General features: G+C 33.0%; 1 protein-coding gene across 4 annotated transcripts in view; it reads right to left on the bottom strand.

The window, feature by feature from the left end:
- FARP1 (FERM, ARH/RhoGEF and pleckstrin domain protein 1) overlaps window positions 1-20,936 on the bottom strand; it is a 331,424-nt gene that overhangs the window by 263,723 nt on the left and 46,765 nt on the right. For 2 of the 4 annotated variants that reach the window (XM_074191932.1, XM_074191931.1), the window contains exon 2: window positions 6,276-6,469. In XM_074191932.1, coding sequence (XP_074048033.1) covers window positions 6,276-6,446 — 171 coding nt within the window. In that variant the 5' untranslated portion in view covers window positions 6,447-6,469. The other 2 variants (XM_074191930.1, XM_074191933.1) reach the window with 2 other exon arrangements.

Raw genomic sequence — 20,936 nt, 5'->3', positions numbered from 1 at the left:
TACTGTGTTTCCTGTTTCTGATGACTGGCTCTATTTCAAATTATTTTGGGGGTTTAAACATTCTTAGTAGTGTAACATTGAAGTATTCCTTCTTCCTGTCTGGCTGAAAAGTGTCTACCTGGGAAGTATCATGGTGTTAAAATGTTGGAAGATGATTTCAGAAAACGTGCATATAATTCTCTGACACATGCTAGTGGTATGATAACTATGCCTCAAGTTCCATCATTTGTAAAATAGGTAAACAAAACCTATAGCACATAACAAATGGGGTTCTTAAAAGGTTACAAAAATGTTAAAAGTCAATTATAATCATTAATATCAGAAGCACAATTTCATCTTCAGTCAGTAGGCAGCTTGAATATTATTCATTTTCTATGAACATTCAGCCCAAGGAAGAACTTGCCTTAGTTTGAAGCTTTGTTTGTTTCAAGTGCTTTTTTTCTTTTAGATAAAAATCAGGGTTAAATTACTTGCCCAGGATCACAAAGCTAGTGTCTAAGGCCTATTTTGAACTCAGGTCCTTCTCACTCCAAGACTGTTGTTCTATCCACTATACCACCAAGCTGCCCCTCCCCAAGTCTTTTAACAAAATTGTAGTGGACTACCCAGAATCAATGGAAGGATTGACATAAATTTTATTCTACCTTTTTCTGCTTTCTTTGTGTTGGCATGGATTCATTTATTTAGCAAGCTTTGATTTAGGACCAGCTATGTACCAGAAAATATGATATATACCCAACAAAATGGATAAATCATTTGTTCAATTAAGTAGAGAGTCAAAATGATTGGTTTCATATAGCAAATAATTTTTGGAGAAGAATTTGATGGGAGGCCTCTAGGAGAGGTGGGAGAATACAAATTATAATGATCATAGTCAAAATATTTTTAGGTAGAATTTTCTTACCATTAACTTAAAATTCTAACTCTAATGTTAAGAAATAAGTAAATTGATCAGTTCAGGGTGGCATATTTGAGTTCCAGGGCCCATAGAACTAATTTAATACAATTTGTACATGGATAAACAACAGTACAAAGCTTGCTGATATACCATTATTCAAGTAAAGATAGAAAACTGCTGTTAAAAAAAGTGATGCCCTAACAGCAGCTTGAAGATGATGATCAACCTTAATGGACCTGTTCATGCCAATCAGTGCAATAATCAGGGACAATTTCAGGGTATCTATGATGGAGAATACCATCTGTATCCAGAGAAAGAAAGATCTGTGGAATTTAAACAAAGACCAAAGATTATTATCTTCAATATTTTTAAAAAGTTGTCATATTACCATATAATTTTGTTGGTTTTAATATTTTATTTCTTCCTAAAGGACAGGTTTTTTCTCTCAACACTTTCAATTTTGATTATTGCATAGCATAGATTGCCTTCTGTGGGGGTGAGGACGGAGGGAAGGGAGGGTGGGGAAAAACTATAAAATTCAAAACCTTACAGAAAATAATAGGTAGAAACTACTATTGTATATAATTGGAAAACAAACACAATATTTATATTTTTAAAAAATGATGAGTATCATCTTCCCTCCCTGTTGAGTGGAAAACTGACAAGTCTCCAAAGTTGCCCAAGCTTAAGTGAGAAGCGAAGGTAGAATGTAGACCTATCTAGGAAAAAGAAAAGGCATGTCATGCAGTGTATGCCATCTGAAGGGTTATCAATCTTAGGCAAAATGGATATAAATAATGATGGATGACAACCACAGGAGTATGATGTGGTTTTTAGTGCTGGAAAAAATATTCAAAGAATTTGTACTAAAAAGATGACTGTGGCTACACAGTCACTTAAAATAAACAATCAGGAAAAGGACCAGGAAACCAAATCCCCAGGGGAAGAAGACACAGTCCACAAAACTTTCCCAAAGGAAAATTGCAAATAATCTTGGCAATATGCCCCAGTTCATCTTCTTGGAGGGAAAAGATAAAGCATAAGAATTCATTCACTGAAGACTTGCAACCAAAAAGGATAACACAAATAAAAAGACTTAACTCAATAATTGGAAAGTTATTATCAACTGAGTCAAAAGTAAACTTTAAGAAACAAAAATTTTAAATGTTCAAAGATTTGGTGATATTTTTTTTTGCAAAACTGTATAATTATCTACTGCTTTATAGCCCTCCAATTCAGTGAGCACTAGTATAGATGATCAGTGGTCAGACAATGTTTTCCAGCTGTTTCATGACCTAACCACTCCACTTCTACTCCAGAGATACAATGCTGACTTTCTTTCCTTTGCTCCCTATTCTTTGTTCTTTTGCAAAGGACAAGAGAAAGCATGTGCTCTACCCTGAGGAAGAAAACTCTAACAACGCATTTTTTAAAAGAGGGAGAAGGGGAGTAAGGAACATAAAAGACAGAAATTCTATGAATAAAAGTATACTGTGCAGAAAAAAAATCGTATAATTCTGTATGACACAGAGGACAGAGGACTGGATTTAGAATAGAAGACCTTGGTTAAATCTTGTCTCTGCCACATATTATCTATTTGACCTTAAACAAGTCACTTAACTTCTCTGGGTCCCCAATGTAAAAAGAGAACAATGGATTAAACAATCTCTAAGGATCTTTCTAGCTCTAAATTCATGATTTTTTTAAAAATTCCCCTAAAATAATAAAAACCTCTTACTTTAATCTTTCCTGTTCATTCTGAAAACTAAATCCCTTCAGGACAATTAGAATGATTACAATTCACAATGTATAGTATGTACTCATAGTGAGATAGAGATTTAACCTATAATTTCATTGGTTTAAGATATTCCCTGGTACACTTGGGACAGCTAGATATCAAAGTGAATAGAGTGCCTGGCCTGGAGTAAAAAAGATTCAATTTTAAATCCAGCCTCAGATACTAGCTATGTGACCGTGGCTAACCTTTTGCCTCAGTTTCCTCATCTGTAAAATGAGCTGGAGAAGGAAATGGCAAACTACCCCAGAGTCTGACAAGACTGAACAACAACAACAAAGTTCTCTAGTGAAGAATCTAAGTTACTAATTAAGTTGTCACTTTGTCTGAAATGTATTATTTCAGGAAATAACCTTGGCACAGAGATGTCCAACTTGGACCTCCTGAGGGCCCCTAAACTCTGGAGTGCAACCTTGAAACACATTAAAATGTAATTGCCAAATATTTAACAAAATAAAAATAAAACAGAACACAGGTAATCTTAATATATTGTTTTCTAAGTAATCATGTAGTCCAAATGAATCCCAATGTAATATAATCCCCTGCTTCCATTTCAGTTGAATGCCCCTGAACTGGAGAATTTGAGGAGCTCACCCAGGGTCACTGAGATGGGAAAGTCAGGGGACAAGCCTGAACTCTTTCTAACATGGGGGCCAGTTCTATTCACCATGTACTAAGCTTTTAGAGGAGTCTTACTTAAAAACTTATTAGCACAAGTATCATTAAGATGGAATTATAAATAAGAAAAAGTTTTTTGCATGCTTCTCTTTCTGTCCCTTAAAAACAAAAATTTAGAATATGCAAACTCAAACAAAACAAACCCTAAATTTAGTGGAGAGAAATTATCCATCCAACAAATTTATATCAAATAACTTCTTTATGTATCATTTTATAGTGGGACAAAATAATACTTAACTAAGGCAAAAAAACCTTCATCCCAGTCCTACTCCTACAATTATTTAATCTTGAAGAAATCATTGTGAGACTATGTATGCTCTCATTTAGAAAGAAAAAGCTTTTGATAATCTCCAAGTTATTTCTATGTCTAAAATTATATTTACTACTAAGTTAATAGAAAAGAATAAGAGTAGAAAATATGATCTCAAGTTTGAAGGGGATTATAATTTAGAAATAAAAACTATGAAGTATGAAAAAGAGAAGCACATGTGGGAAAAGATAGGGATTTTGTAACAGAGAAAAACCTTGGGTTTTTATGAGAGGAAAAATTAGAAACAATGCACATGTCCAATAGGGAGAGAAGCTAAACAGACTGGCACATCACTAAAATAGAGTACTATAACCACAAATTCTAAAAATACAGAAATATAAAAAGTGTTCAGAAAATTGAAAAACAAGTTAAAAACTATAAATGCACAAACTACAAATATTGGATCTATATGCTCAAATATGTACTCATAGAGACTGAAAAATTTATTTATTCAAAAGCTAACACTGACATGAATTTGTCAGAAGTTTTTATATATTAAAATAGACAAAAAGAACTAGAAAAAATACATATATAGATTCAAGAGGGTAAAGCACTGAAAAGATGAGGGACAAATAAATTCACTTACATTCCTTCTTTATTTTCCATTGCCATTCCTAAAACTCTACCTGAGGCAATTGTTATTTTTCTTATATAATAATATGTCAGTTTGCTTGTTTTCTAAGGTGACAAATATACAACACCTTTTCTCCATGATAAGATCATAATTTAAGTGATACATGATTTCATTCCTGTGATTATTTCCTCTGCTGATAAAAATCAGTGTCTTAGTAAATGTTCTCTACAAACTGCTAAGGGTTCCAAAATAAAAATCATTCCTTGAGAGGGAAAAATACTTCCACTTCTATCTGGTTAAGTGTGTATGCCTGCACATTTACACATATACTCACATACAAAGAAAAAAATCATTATAATCAACTCATTAAATGTTTATCAAAATAGCATTTTCTTCTTAAGACACATAAACTCTACAAACATATGTCCTAATGCTACTCAGATAGTTATCTTTTAAATTATGAATGGGGAACAATGTTTTTGGAAAGTGTGCTATAAAAACAAAAAACATCAATAAGACTTTTTAAGGTACAAAATGAGGCAGCTAGGTGGTGCAATTAATAGTAAGTTGAACCTGGAATCAGAGAGGTTGTAGCTATGTGACTCTGGGCAAGTCACTTAACCCTTTTTGGCTCTATTTCCTCATCTGTAAAAAGAGCTGAAGAAGGAAATGGCAAACCATTACAATATCTTTGCCAAGAAGACATCAAATAGAGTCATAAAGAATTGTACACAACAACAAAAACAAAGTACAAAATACTTCCTATAGACAAAAAAGAGTCTCATTATAAAAGGAAAAAAAATACAATATACACATCTCCATCACCCTCCAGTCTTCCTTACTCAGTAATTAAACTAGCTATTGGCAGATGCCAATGAAGAAATCACTTTAAAAGTCCAATTTTATTGCCTTTTAAACATTCAATACTGTTGCAAATTCCCTGGAAATAATCCATTTTCTATGTTTACAATTTCTTTGACTGGTAAACAATTCTACCTTCTTTGGTTTAGGGCTGCAGGAGAACACAGCTTAATGTTTATGCCCTAAACTGCATTCAGGAATCATTTAATATAACTTATTGGTATAGAATTTGGTTTAGCAATTCATAACAGTCACTAAGCCCAGGATAGTTTCATATATCAGAAATGCTAAAAGTAAATATCTCATGAATAAACATGTTTGGAAACTAATAGCAATACCTTCACACTCCAGCTTTTAAAAATCCTACAGAAAACAGAGAAAAGCTCCCAATGATTTTAACAAGCTATAACCCTCAATATGCCCTAAAGTTTCAAAAGATTAGCATAGCTTTATTCATCATACATTAAAGTTCCTATGTCCTTGACAGATTTTAATTCAACAACAGAAAATGAGGAAGTTATTTAGGATAGAAGCTTTCTATTCTGTATAATAAAAATAGCAGATTTATATAAAGCTCTTTTTTAGAGCTCTCTTCCCAAACAACATCTGATGCTTATCTATGCCATTTTTATAATGTTGGGGTACAAATATAATCACTCAAATTATAGCAATATTCTGAGCAATGAATTACTCTTAAGTCAAGAGAAATAATAGTACTTAATAAAGAAACCTAGAATTTATTCACAATCATTCCATCTATCTTTTCCCCTCCTATAATCTATTCAAAGCATTTTTTCCTTTGGTGACAAAATACATTCACTCTCTGCTTCCTTCCTTCCTTGTCTTCTCTAATCGTTTTTAAATCTTCTCTAATTTTCCAATATGTAAATAACCAAATTTGGTAAATTCACGAGGTATTCAAAGTGTGCATAGTACTTTATGTCCTGAACAAAAAGAACAGCAAATCCCCACTCTCTGAGCTGTAGCAGTATACCATCTCAGACTGGCATAGGACATTACAGAAATGAATTGAGGGAAAGATGGGTAAGCTGTTCATATACAGAATACAGAACTCTTATCTATCTATTACCTAGTATTCAATTACCACCGCCACCCTTAAAGGTATATTTTGGAGTTTACATTTTTGTCAACAACTTACTGGAACTTCGAATGCTTCTTGTGTATCATCCAGCATCTGAATTTTAATGGAAATAAGTTTTCCCGGTGGTGCTGTGGGCAATTTTTGTCCATGTTCCAATGTACTGATTCCAGCATTCTCAGGAGCTCCTAATCGTGATCCTGGAGTTGGCTTCTGCTCTATTTCACCCATGTTTAAAGAAACCTATATAATATCTAGGAGGGGGGGGAAACAAGAAAAGAAACTGAATGAGAAAGAGTATTTTTTTAACCATTTCATAGTATATGTCACCACTTAAACTTTTTTTGCCAGATGTGCTGTACATTACAAAAGGATAATTCACTCTCAGTCCACTAGTTTCCAGGATACTACCCATAAGATAAACAAAAATGGTAGGATACCTTACTATTTTAAATAGAATCACAAAAGTTTTACTATGGAGCATAGGATTTAGAGGTAGAAGGGGCCTTTGTGATCCAATTAATCTCCTGTTTTACTGAGTAATCTTAGAGATTAAAAACCATCCTTCTCCGAAAAATCTTCATTTTCAGCTCAAGTATCCACAATAGATTTCCCAAACACTCCAGAGCACCCCCTCATTCATTTATTCATCCAACAAGAATTTGTTAAATATCTACTATTTGCCCATTTCCCAAATGAGGGACCATGAGGTTTACATAATACAAAATAAATAAGATGCAATTTTTGCCCTTCACATCTTACAATCTGGTTATGAATAAATGACGAAGTAATTATAATTTCTAGTGAGTACAAGCTGGGTCAAAATGAAAAGAACAAAAAAGTAAGTTTTAAAGAGTAGCTAGAAGGGAGAAATTAATGAGCTGGAGAGCTGAAGAAATACTTCATAAGAAGACAAGAGTTAAGTTGGATATTGTATAGGGATAATAAATTGCTAAAGGTCTTTCTCCATGAAAATTCACAGTGAACACCAGAGGTATTTTACTATTTTACAGATGAGGAAATAGGCTTAGGTTAAGTGATTCATTTGTATTTACACAGTTAATAAGTGTCAGAGATGAGACTCAAACTCCAATCTCCAATCTCTCACAGTACTTCTCCAACAAAGATGCACATAGTTTTCAAAGTTTGTTGTCACAGATTTCGGTTTGGTTGAGAAACTAGCCAAGCCCCATTCTGTGGTGGAAATAGCAATGACCTAGGAAACAGAAGATTTGTATCTTAGTATCATCTTAGTACCTTAGTATCTCTGATATTAACTAGCTTGTGACATTTGATGAATCACTTTAGTTCTACAAACTTCATACTCCTCATTTAGAATATAAGAAAACTTTCCAGGTGACATTCTATGGCTATAAAACTAAATGAGGCATAAGAAGAGTAAAGAAAAACAAAAACGAAAAATGAAAAACCTCTAACAAGGACTTAAACCTGAATGACTGATGTGACTGAGGGAGACCAATGAGAGTGACTGGTGGTATGAAGGAAAGAAAGCAGAGTTCTGTTCTGCATATGATTAGTTAGAAGGAATGCCAGATGGAAATACAAAACAGGAGTTTAGGGAAAAAAACAGGCTAAAGCTATAAAACTAAGCATACCCACATAGTAGAGAGTTGAAGCCATGCAAATGAATGAGATCTCAAAGGGGGAAAAATGTAAAGAAATCCAAAAAATCAAGGAGTGAGCCTTAAATTTAGGGATTAGAAAGAATAATTAGTTTCAAGAGTTAAAGGGAAAAAATGGAAATTTAATATTGAAGAAGAAGAAAAGTTTCAAGAATGATGAAGACATGTTAAAAAAAGTTTAAAACATTATATACTTGACAATAATTAAAATGAATTTCACTTCTGGGAAAAAAACCCATTTCTTTTCACTGTCTTACTGCTAATCCTTGTTTGTCCTTCTTTGAGACTTCTCTTGGTTCTTCAAATCTCTCAATTCAAGCTTTACAAAACAGACCAAAGCATAGTCCTCTCACACCCGAGGGTTATAGTAACAAAATGAAATAGATTATTGTCTGAAGAATCGAGTACCCAGGAGCCTAATTCAACAAATCATAGACAAATTTTGAATTATTGTGAATCATACTAGGTATATCCATAACTCTCATTTTAAAAAAGGGAGGCATAGAGTAATGGTTAATAGTTCAGTTAGCAGTTCAGAATTGATATTCAGAAACTAAAAGATTCAGAACTTCACTCTAAATGGCAATCCTGGTTTACCTCTCCATTTTACCACCCAACCAGTTAGTTTCAAAAGACTCTGGCTACTACTTTCTAAAAGGGATTTCCTTTGAGCTGACAAAAAAAGGGAACCTGCATGCAATCTTTTTCTTTTTTCCTTTTTTTTTTGGCAAAGCAAATAGATTAAGTGACTTGCCCAGGGCCACACAGTTATTAAGTATCAAATATCCGAGGTCAAATTTGAACTTGGGTCTTCCTGACTCCAGGGCGGGTGCTCTATCCACTGCACCACCTAAATGTCCCTGCAAATCATCTTAATAATGCCTGCTAGTACTCAGTGTGTGTGACCCCTTCATCATTTGCCTCCAAAATGCCTACTAATCTTATTTTCTTATCTGTAAAATAATAAAATACTCTAGTGTTCATTGTGAATTTCCATGGATATCCAAGAGAAAGACCTTTAGCAATTTATTATCCCTATACAATATCCAGTTTGATTCTTGTCCTCTTATGAAGAATTTCTTCATCTCTCCAGCTCACTGATTTCTCCCTTCTTTCTACTCGTAACAACCTACCTTTTTTGTCCTTTTCTTTTTGACCCCTCTTTCACTCACTAGATATTTATCTTTGTCATTTTTCCATAACCAGGCAATATACTATGGCAAGATAGTTAAGAATGAATCTTTTGGAGGGGGGAAAAGCTTTTCTTCTGCTCACAGGATCATAAGATTTAAAACTGGAAGGAGGGTTTATAGGTCATGTAAGTAAACCCTTTCATTTTACAGATGAGAAAACTGAAATATAGAAATTTCATTTAAAATTTCAAACCTAATTCCTTCCCTCACAGTATTACTAGCTTTAAAATATTGAGTCCTAAACTATTCGTTTTGATGAAAGTATGGGAGATATGGATTGAAAGAAATGCTTTCATTTAAATGAAGAATTCTTAATGTGTAAACCAACCAATGAAGATCAATGACATTGATCAACTCTCAGAGTTTCCTGTGGTATCCTAAAATGGCTTGCAGAGTTGTGAGTTGACCACATGACTGGAACTCAAGTATTTCTGACTTGGTCAATCATTTTTTATCTACTACTTCCAGGCAACCACTCAGACAACTCATATTATTTGTTTGTTTGAGTAGTTTTTTCATTCTTTTTTTGCTTTTCAGAAAATTCCCAATTATGCATGTGATATTGCATAAATAAATAATATACAAAACTCTGTAGGGAAATTTCCCAAACTAATCTGACTACAGTATACTTTGGGGCATGAAATATATTCAATCAATTTATAAATATTTAACTTTTTTTGTCAAGATCATCAGATTATTGGGGTGGCTAGGTGGCACAGTGGATAAAGCACCCACCCTGGAGTCAGGAGTACCCGAGTTCAAATCCGGCCTCAGACACTTAATAATCACCTAGCTGTGTGGCCTTGGGCAAGTCACTTAACCCTGTTTGCCTTGCAAAAACCTAAAAAAACAAAACAAAAAAAATCATCAGATTATTAGAGAAGAGAGGGAACATTAGCCATATACAGAGTTAACACATGGGTTCTGCTAGGTGGTACAGTGGATGGAGCATCAGCTCTGGAGTCAGGAGGACCTGAGTTCAAATCTGGCCTCAAATACTTAATAATTACCTAGCTGTGTGACAGTGGGCAAGTCACTTAACCCTACTGCCATACCCCCCCCAAAAAAGAGTTAACACATGAGTAAGGAATGGGTATTTGTTTAAAAAAAGAAAGAAAAAGAGATGAAGGGAGGAAAAGAAAGAAAAAAAAAGAAACAAAGAAAAAAGAAAGAAAGAAATATCTTAAAACTGAGGTCAGGGCTATAACCTCTTCAACTTTACTATGTTAAAAAGTTTGGGCCATATATTAATAAACTAAGAAAAGGAAAAAATCAAGGGTTATAAGGGATGACTTGGTATGCCTCTTGGACTGGGCCTTATCCTGAAAAGTACCATTACCATTAGAATTTATATTTAAGGGAGTTAAGATCTGAGAATGATCTGCAAAAGGCAAGCCCTAGTCTGATTCCTCAGATTAGAAAGCCATCTTTGCTGAATTGGGAAGAGGAATAGCCCCTTCTAGATGGTTCAGTGGAACAGAGAAAAACCCTTGCAGCAATGTTGCTGGGTAGCAGCTTCTCTGTCTGGAGGCAAAGAAGAGGAAATTGCAGGGATGTCCATCAACTGTGGAATAACTGTACAATTTATGATATGTGACTATGATGAAAAATACTATTGTGCTAAAATAAATGATTGCCTTGATTATTTTTAAAAAACTTCGATAGGCTTGCACGAAATAGTGAAGACTGAATAAGCAGAACCAAGAGTATACTTTAAACAGTTAACAACTTTGAGTGGCTTGGCTATTCTGAAAATTACACCTACCAAATTTAACTACAAAAGACATATGAAGGAAGACTCTAACTTCATCCAAAGAAAGAATTAATAAATGGAAGTTTGCATAGAATGATTTTATATATATATATATATATATATATATATATATATATATATATATATATATATATATATTTGTGCCTAATGATTGCCATCTCTAAGGTAGGGAAAGGGATTGAAAAAAGAAAGTGACATGATAACTATTATATATTTAAAAGGAATATAAGTTGTACATAATAGATTTGCAGTTCACCTTTTTTCTATTTTACTATATTATAGGAATGTTTTTTATTTCTTAAGTTCAAAATAAAATAAATACTATTAGAAACAAACCCCTGTTCAATAAGAGGAACAACATTTAGGAAACTAAGTTTTGATTTCAACTAGCATCAGCAAGATACAAAGAGGTAGGGAATGAAAGGAATCCATTATCAAGGATAGAAGAGCAAGCCGACATTCTGAGGCAGAAAAGGGCTGGAATACTCTGTATCAATGATTACTTACAGAGAGAATCAGAATATGCCACATTGTTATAAACATCTGCCTTATTAATTTACACTGCACCACACTGAGATTAAGTAAAAGGAAAATTGAACTTGACACATAGTTGATCCCATTCTCAAGAGTCTTAAATCAACAAGTAGTTATTTGGCAGACACTGTGCAAAGTGTTGGGACCACAAAAATAAGTCCATGCCCCCAGGAACTTATATTCTAAAAGGAGAGGCAAAAATGTGCATTATATAGATAAAAACAAAATAAATATAATCATTTGAATCCTTTGCAATCACTTCCCTATTACTTGCACAAGTTCATAAAAAACAAAAACTAGAAGACCATCATTTTCCACAAATTCCAGATAATCTTTATAAGTCATCACCATCCCATAAACAATACTATCATAAGTGCCTATATTAAGGATTCCTGACCTGGAACTTCTCATATTACCTAGCCCAATCCCTTCAATTTTCCCCCAAGGAATTACAACAATGTTCATTGAGCTCCTATTGTGGGTAAACTATTGAGCTAAGGGTACACTAAGGGTAAAAAGTTAAAAATGAAACCATACCTGCCCCCCAAAAGCTTATATTACACAGAAATACAGAAATACAGATATACAAGTGATATAAGTACAAAATGACTCAAAAGAATGAGAGACAGCTAATAAATGAGGAAAACAGGAAATTTCTCTAAAAGCTAGTGGCAGTTGAGGCGACTTTTGTTCAACCAAAGATTCTTCAGGATGATGTTGAGGAATCCACAAATGGAGTCAATTACACAAAGACACAGAGGCTGACAAGGTAATGCTGTACTGGGTATAGTGGGATTCACACATCTTAATTAAGCTCTCAAAAATAGAGACCATTTGTAGGGCTCCATGTTAAATTAAATGCAAACTGATTTAAAACAATTTTAAGATAAGTTCTTTTTTTTTTTAGAACTTTTTTTTTTGCAAGGCAAATGGGGTTAAGTGGCTTGCCCAAGGCTTAAGATAAGTTCTTAAAGAAAAAGTCCAAAAAAGAAAATTGATTCAAAGTTTCAGGCAAAATAATGACTTGAGATCCAATAGCAATCTCAAATATACTTTAGAGGTACAAAGGTAATAGAAAATTCACTATTATGTAAGGATGATCAATTTCTCACACTCTGATTAGTGAAGAAAGAACAAATAACAAAATATACTAAATTGACTGAATTTTCCTCCATGTTTGGAAACTTTTCCAAACTTGACTTATCTAAACTCTAAAGAAACACAATAAAAATAACAGTTTTATCAGTGCTGTGTGGGGAAGAAACAAGCTTAAATCAGAACACTTGTTTAAAGCAGAAGACAGAATCTGTTTTGACTACTTATGGAAACTCAGATAAGGCATTTGTAAAAAATATTCAAGGACTACTTTCTGCTAGGGTCATTTTATTTATTTCAAAATGTCTGTGGTCAGAAGAAAAACCCCCTAACAGTCACTGTTTCACATCATACAAATAACTTGAAACAGGCACGTTTGGACTACTGGACAATTTGAGGAAACCCAGAAGAGGATGTTAGCTTTCTCTATTCAGCAGCACACTATTTTACCACCATGGTAAGAAAAAAAAATTAAACTTCTTAAATTAAATAAAGTATCCACCCCCCCTTCTCCCAATAATGTTAACTTCTTAAACATAATTTTCAAGATAGTCAAAATGTCATTTCTAAAAAAAGTCAAAATGTCATTTTAAGGAAAAGTCTATAAACTTTCTATAAAATATCTTTTGCATAAAAATGTAATAACCCTTGATCACAACATAAGAAATTCAATCATCTCAAAGACATGAATGTACTCAAATCTACAGTTGGCTACATTTGACTAGCAATTTATAATGTTGAGCAGTATGTGGGGGAGAGGGAGTGGTAAACAAGAGTATAAGCAATTTATCCAGGTTGACTGAAATATTCATATATCTTCAAATGTGGGACTTAAACCAATATCTACTAGCCTCTCTATCCATTCCTCTGCTTGACCATATACCAAGACAAAAAATGAAGAATACAGGGTGTTCCAAAAGTCTTAGTGTAGCTTTAAATTCCTCATTAGCTTGCAAGGCTATTTAAATTAGTAAAGCTTCAAACTGCACTAAGCTTTTTGAGATACCTTCTATACATTTGAAAAGCTGAAAGGTAAGATTTAAAAAATAAATAGCATAATAAAATGACAATGTGTGTGATGGAGAATCTTGGAATTGAAGCTGAAACACCAGAATTTTAATCTCCAGTATTTACCAATTCTACAAACAAGTTGTTTACCCTTTCCTGGGCTATTTCCTCCTCTTTAAATAAGGATTACTACTTGTAACATCTATACCTCACTGGGATGTTGTGACACTCAATGGATAACAAAACATGTCACAAACCCTAAAAAGGTGATGTAAATATCAGCTGTTAATATTAATTCAAAGTTCATTATCATTCACTTTATAATGATTTTTATAGTACAAAGTTAAATCTATAAACAAGAGAGTTTGGCCCATTATTTCATTTGCTTTGTTTTTTTGCTATCCATTTGCTATCCAAATGAATGGTTTTTATTACAGAAAAATACCTGGTCATTTAAAGAAGCAAAATCAGGGTTATGACCAAGAAAAATTTATCCAGAAAAGCTAGGTATAATCCTGAGTGGGGGAAAAAAAGTGGACATTTAAGCAATTGAAAGACTTTCAAGTATTTGTGAAAAAACAAAATAAAAATGACCAAAACTCAAGGGAAAATACTATATATAAGATTAAGAAGAGATATTAGGAAAAAATTGAAGATTAATTATAAAGGACTCATTAAGGTCAAACTATTTACATCTTACATATGAAAATATTATTTTTAAGATATCTCTTAGCAGTAGATAATCAAGTCATTACTAGGGTAGTTTGAAAGAATGGTTGAGGCCAAGTTGAGTGTGATAAGGTGATTTTTAAAAAACAAAACTGGGTGGGAAAATATTTTAAAAAATAGTGCATTTAGCTCATACTTCCCAACAATCTTAGAAACATCCATTTTTATAAAAGTTTTATCAGTACTGTGTAAGAAAAGTATTCTTCTATTTAGGTTCATAGAAAATTCAGAGAGGTATAAAACCTTAGATACCCATTTCCCTTCATTTTATAAATAAAAAAAATTGAGACCAAAAGAGAGATCACACAGTTGATAAAAATAGGAGGTAAGATTAAAATACAAGTCTTCCTTACTCAAAGTTCACTGATCTTTAGCTCCTGCTTTCCCACATACATTGATTCATTCTCATTTATTCATAAAATAAAGCCTGTCAAGCAACATTTGGTTGGTTAATACAATTTCAATTACCCTTTATACTCACAAATAACAAAACTTAATTTCTTTTAAAATTGGTGAGGTGCAGAATCAGAAAAGCATTGTATACCTTAACAGCAACCTTGATGGAATTGCTCATTCCATCAGTGCAATAGTCAGGGACAATTTGGGGCTATGTGCGATAGAGAATACCAACTATATCCAGAGAAAGAACTGTGGAGTTTGAACAAAGACCAAAGACTATTACCTTCTATTTGGAAAAAGAAAACCATTATCTTATTATGTAATTTTTCTATCTCTTATACTTCATTTTTTTACCTTAAGGATATGATTTCTCTCATCACATTCAATTTAGATCAATGCATACCACGGAAACAATGTAAAGACGAACAGACTGCCTTCTGTGGGGGTGGGGTGGGGGGAGGGAAATAAGATTAGGGGGAAATTTGTAAAATTCAAAATAAATAAAATATTTTTAAAAAATTGGTGAGGTTTTACTATAATCATCACAATTTCCAACAACAGGTAACAAAAATGAAAATTTTTCTCTTCATTAGTCATATGGGTATCCATGAGCAAATTAAAAATGTCAGATTCCACAAGGATTCTTCCTCTGTGCATGCACACACAAAGATACATGCATACAATCTAGTAACCCTCAGGTTCTACATAACAGTTCATCTCACTAATTTATAAACTATTACTTGCTACTTACTCACATTGACTCACTAACAGGTACTAAGATCTCCTATCTTTTTAAGCCTAAAAACTATTTAAAACCTAAGTAATAGGTAATACTCTTTCTTGCAATATCCTCCACCCCCAAAAAATGAGATGTTAAGAATTGTGCATGAAGTCTGGACATATAAATCAACCATAATTCCAATGAATGAGGAAGCAGAATCTCTAATATGAATAAAGAATTGCAAAAGAATTAACTATTGAATGAGTCATTAATTCAAAACTTATTGGGTGCCTCCTGCTGCCTAGTAGAAAAGGCAAAGAATAAATTTGTTGTTATACAGTTTACTAAACTTATAACAGTAGTTTATTGTTATTTTACAATTCGAGTCTTAACGGTTCACAAAATACAAAGATAATGAAATCAGTATTTATTTTTCAACATTCGTTTTATGACAGAGCAAAACAGAAATATTAACTACTTTTATCAGAGGGCAAAAGAAATCTCGAGCTTATAAACCCCTTGAAACAACTATGTAGGTGAGTTCTATAAAAAGAACAGACAATAAATCTTGGTAGAAGTTGTAGCTATGATATACAATCTTGATTGTAGAAATTCTGCATCTGAGACAAAGAATTTAACTTGGCTTTCCCATATGGGTAATATAAGTTAACCATGCTCCTTTATTTTATGTGAAAGTAATGAATTAATGAAGGACTCTGGAGTAATGTATCAAAAAATGCTAAGTATTTCTTTTTATTTTTTCTTAAAATATTTCCAATTAATTCAGAAAGAAGTGCAGGCAAGTTCACCCTAATGGTTTTCTTTATAATGAGGTTTCTATTAAGAAGATCACAAACACTTATCTCACTGAGTGCCACTCTATTATTCCTGCTGTAGTTTTACCACTATGAAAATCATTTTCTAGGAGCTGGAAGACAAAACAGAACCATAAGCTACTTTAAAGAAAATTATTTCATTGACATCAATCTGTTAGTGAATAATAATTTACATTTTAGCTAATTTTAAGAGTTATAAGAAAATGTTTTCAAAATGATATATTAAAAATAAAAGCTTCCCCTCGGGTTGAAATGAGGAAAGAATGAAATCAATTTCTTTTAAGCTACTACATGTTAAAGTTGTTTGTTAAATTCTATGATAATAAATTCTACAGAGGGGGTAATATCCTATTTTTTGTTGAGATTAATAGTTAAAAGTTGATTAAAAGACAAAAATGTATTTTAAAAGCACAGTATTATATAAGAGAACAATGAAAATGATGTTCAAATCATAGCCTAATTAATAACCACCATTTTATATTTCTAGGAGCTAAAACAATTCCTTCAAAATACTGTAAAGTAGGTAATACAAATGTTATTGTTTTTGTTTTAGATGAAGAAATTATGGTTCCGAGAGACCGATTATGGAACTTAATCTTGGACAAAGAAATGAAAGGTATTGAAATCAGAATTAAAATAAGCTCTTCTGATTCAATGTCCAGTGCTTTTCCCATTTAGAAAACCTCATTAAATAGTATGTTTTTCAGTTTACCGAGTATAATCATAGCAATAAGACTGGAAGCTCACTACCTCCAAAGAACTAAAAATGTGCATCACACAGAAAGAACTGCAAAAGTACATAACAAGTTTGAGAAGACAAACAGATGAGCAAAAATGAGAACTCTCAACAGAAGTAAAAGTGATTAGCAAAGAATTTGAGGACAGAAAGAGAAGATAGGTTGGTCATGAGTTGAGAGTAAGGGTTAAAAGAATGACAGAAAGCTCTAGCTCTACAGGAAGCATTCACAAGAAAAACTGAACAAACCCCTTTAGTAGGTTAAGTGGATCCCATATAATGAACTTTGGGGTGGAAATGGACAAGAATTATATAGGCTAGTCAGAGTAATCTTTAATCATCATTGGAGGGAACCCCCAAATGATAATATCAGAGAGTTAAGTATTGTTAGAATATAATCATTAAACTATGCCCCAAAATAAAGTAGAAATGTCACAGGAAAAACAAAAATATCAGGAAAAATATTTTAATGTGGTGACACTATCTGGACTATACATAAATTATCCATAAATGTGCCTCTGCCAATGGTTTCAACTCTACACATTTCCTGTACTGCAACTCAAATCCTTTCTATCACCATGCCCTTTATACCATTCATATATATGGTCACACTATGGACCTTACCATCATTTGATACTGTAGCACCCTGAAGACTGAGAACTTTAAAAGTCTCTGACAGTGGCTTGCCTCTCCACTTCTCCTACTCTCTTATCTCTTCACTCTTAGAGGCCCTTCAGTTTCTCAGTCTCCTAGTTTGTCATCTCATGCCTGGCTTCATTTGCCCCATTATCCAGTCTGGACTATCAAAGTCAGTCATTTCAATAATGCTCTCATCACTACCCTAAAATCTCTCCTCCCCAGGAATACTGTAGAAAACTGGTCATATACTTTCTCTGCCTAAGCTGTAGAACATGATGAATCACAGAACTGTACAAATTCATGAACAACTGAAACTCAAAAACACCACTATTAGAGATCTCTTATCAAGTCCTTAATATCATTTTGCAGAGTGATTGTTCTATTTCCACCTGAACTTTTTCCATTCTCCTCAAGCCCCCAACTCTATCCTCTGTACCCATCACTTTTACCAGGTGACTTTACTTGATTCCACTTAACTTTAAAAAGTAGTATCATGGAACAAATGTTCATCAACAGAACTTGAGACTATTAACAATCATATGAAAAGTTGCTTTAAATCACTAATAGAAATTTCAAACAAACTCATACCTAACAATAGGAAAAGAGGAAATACTGAGCATTGAAAAGACACTATTGATTTTGTAGCTGGAACTGTGAACTGTTCCAATCTTTCTGAAAAATAATTAGGAATCATATGAACAAAATGACAAATATGTCCATTCCCTTGGCTTCCAATATAACCTTTATGTAGAAAACTAGGAAATCTGGATCTCCAATCCCTACTTTTCTCCTGAGCTCCAGATTCACATTTCCTACTACTAATTGGGTATCTTCACCTGAATGACCAAATAGAATTTCTATATCAACAGATCCCAAAATGAACTCATCATCCCCCCCCAAATAAAACCTATTTTTCCTCTCTTTTACTTCCATATTCCTATTCATGTAACTTTCCCCCTAATCACTCAAGCATGAAATTATCATCATTGATTCCCTCATCCTCCACATCTAGTCACCAAGTTTAGATTCTATTTCCAAAATGTCTCAATTTTTTCTCCTTTCCATTAAGAGCCATCTCCTTAGTTCAGATTTTCATTAAGTCTTCTCTGCACTATTCTCAGTCTGCTAATTGACCTTCTCACTTAACTGTTCCCGCATTTGTCCACCTCCATTTAACCAAATAGTCTTTCTAATGTCCAGTTTGCATTATTTTCTTCAAAACTTTAAATGATTTTCCAAAATTCACATAAAATTATAATGAATTAACATGGCATTCACAGTTTAACCTGAAGTGACTTCACCAGGGTGTAATCAAAATTAAGAATTCTAAGCAGTCAGTTGGCTTCTTTCCCTCACCATCTTTTCATTCAACAAATATTTGACAAGACAGACCTTGTCTTATTTATTCTCATATCTATATGCAGGGACTATCACAGCACCTTGTACTTTGAAGAAACTTAATAATGTTTTGTAAAATAATGGGTTTGCTAGATTTATGGATCAATACACATTAAACTTTCTTATTATTTGACCAGAAACTTCTAGCAACCAGAACTCCTACTGATTTACAGTATAAGAAAACTGATGTTAGCTGTTCCTTCACAAAATGTCCATCTTTTCAAATACTGATGTTTTCCTGGTGAGGATATATGACTTCAATTCAAGGAATACCAGGGTCTCGGAAGAATCAAAACTGTAGGTTATCTAAAGGAAATATGTATGGTAGTGGCAGCATGTTACAGATCATTTGCATATAAGATATAGCACAAATGGCATCTTCATGATTAGAAAGGAGTGGGTCACAGTAATATAGTAAAAATGAAAAATAATTAATAACTTGAAAATTGTCCTGATTACACACACATATACACACACACACACACACACACACACACACACACATTCTTGCATGTGGAAAGTTCCTTTAAGCATAATCTAATAAAGAATATGGACTAGAGTCACATAGGGTAAGAAGGCATAGCTAGTTGATCCACACCAATACCCATATGGATGACTTCAGGAAGCAGTGCACAAAATGTAATGGAATATAATGACCCTCAAGATCCTGAGTTGCCTTCTGAATCAAAGAAATACTTTTTATTTTTAAAACCATAATTCAGTACTGTTTTATTCTAATTCTTGGAAAATGTTCAATCCATTTATGAGATAAACTTACTCTGTAACGAAAATATTCAATTTAACCAAAAGATTCTATTTTTCAACCTTATCAGATAACAGAAAATTTACTGCACAAAAGCATAAGTTGCAAGAAAATCGTATAATAGTATTATATAATTGGGTGAATTCCTACTACCTTACAAGCATCCCAGAAGAGGAAAGACTATAACATTTTGACACATCAAATATAACTCACATCAAAATATCTCCAAACTATGAAAAATTACCATATCAGGCAATAATGTAAAATCTATTTATTTTGAAAGACTTTAAAGAGTTAGCTACATGTTTTCTTTAGGTGCTTTAAAGTTAAAGTAAATTTGTATCTATTTCACTGAAGCCTATCTGATATAAAGAACATACGGCTTAATAAAGTGTCATTCATATAACCTAGGTTATACTAGAGCCCAGTTGAACCTGTTCAGGGATATAATGTTAAATTTTCAGTATGAGCACCTATGCTTCAGTTTACAAAACAGAAACTGACAAACCATGATTTAGGACTTGATTTACTGTTTTGTTGATTGTTTAGACTGAAGAAGGTGATCAAAAAATGTTAAGAATGCACTTTTTCCCAAGAGAATCAGTTGTTAAACATTTACTAGTCCATCACTGTATAACTTTTACTTCTTATATTTGTCTTCAATTCTGTGTGGGGCAGACTTGGTTTCAATCAATAAATGCATTTTCAAGTGAAAACCCATTTAAGTTCCCATTTACGATGATAAATTTAGGAGTGGAAGGGACTTTTGAGAATATGGAATCCAATCTCCTCATTTTTAAAAAGGAGTAAACTGAGTTCCCGTCAAGTTATGACTTGCCCACAGTCACACAACAAATGAATATCTAAATCAGGATTCTAACCATGCCTTCATGATCCTGTCTGGCAATTTGTATTGGCGATACAAAAGCAAAAATCATTTAATGATCATCCAGAGTTTACATTCTATCAGTGGAAAAAATATAAGCATACATATACACATAAATAAACATATGTTTATATAAATGCATGAACACAGATATATGCATTGTGTGTATAGCTAAACATAGAAACATACATATGAAAAGTAGACAATATTTATTATTATGTGTACACACATATAAAACATGCTAAAGATATTTAAGTAACAGTTTCCATTCCAGAGAGCCAGTGAAATTTACAGAACAAGGAAATAACATAATGAGACTGTGTTTTTCTAAGAAAATCACGTTGATAATGGAGGGCAAATTGCAAGG

Source organism: Macrotis lagotis, chromosome 6 (assembly GCF_037893015.1).
Source record: "Macrotis lagotis isolate mMagLag1 chromosome 6, bilby.v1.9.chrom.fasta, whole genome shotgun sequence".
NCBI classification, from domain to species: domain Eukaryota; kingdom Metazoa; phylum Chordata; class Mammalia; order Peramelemorphia; family Peramelidae; genus Macrotis; species Macrotis lagotis.
This window is presented reverse-complemented; position numbering and strand designations above follow the sequence as displayed.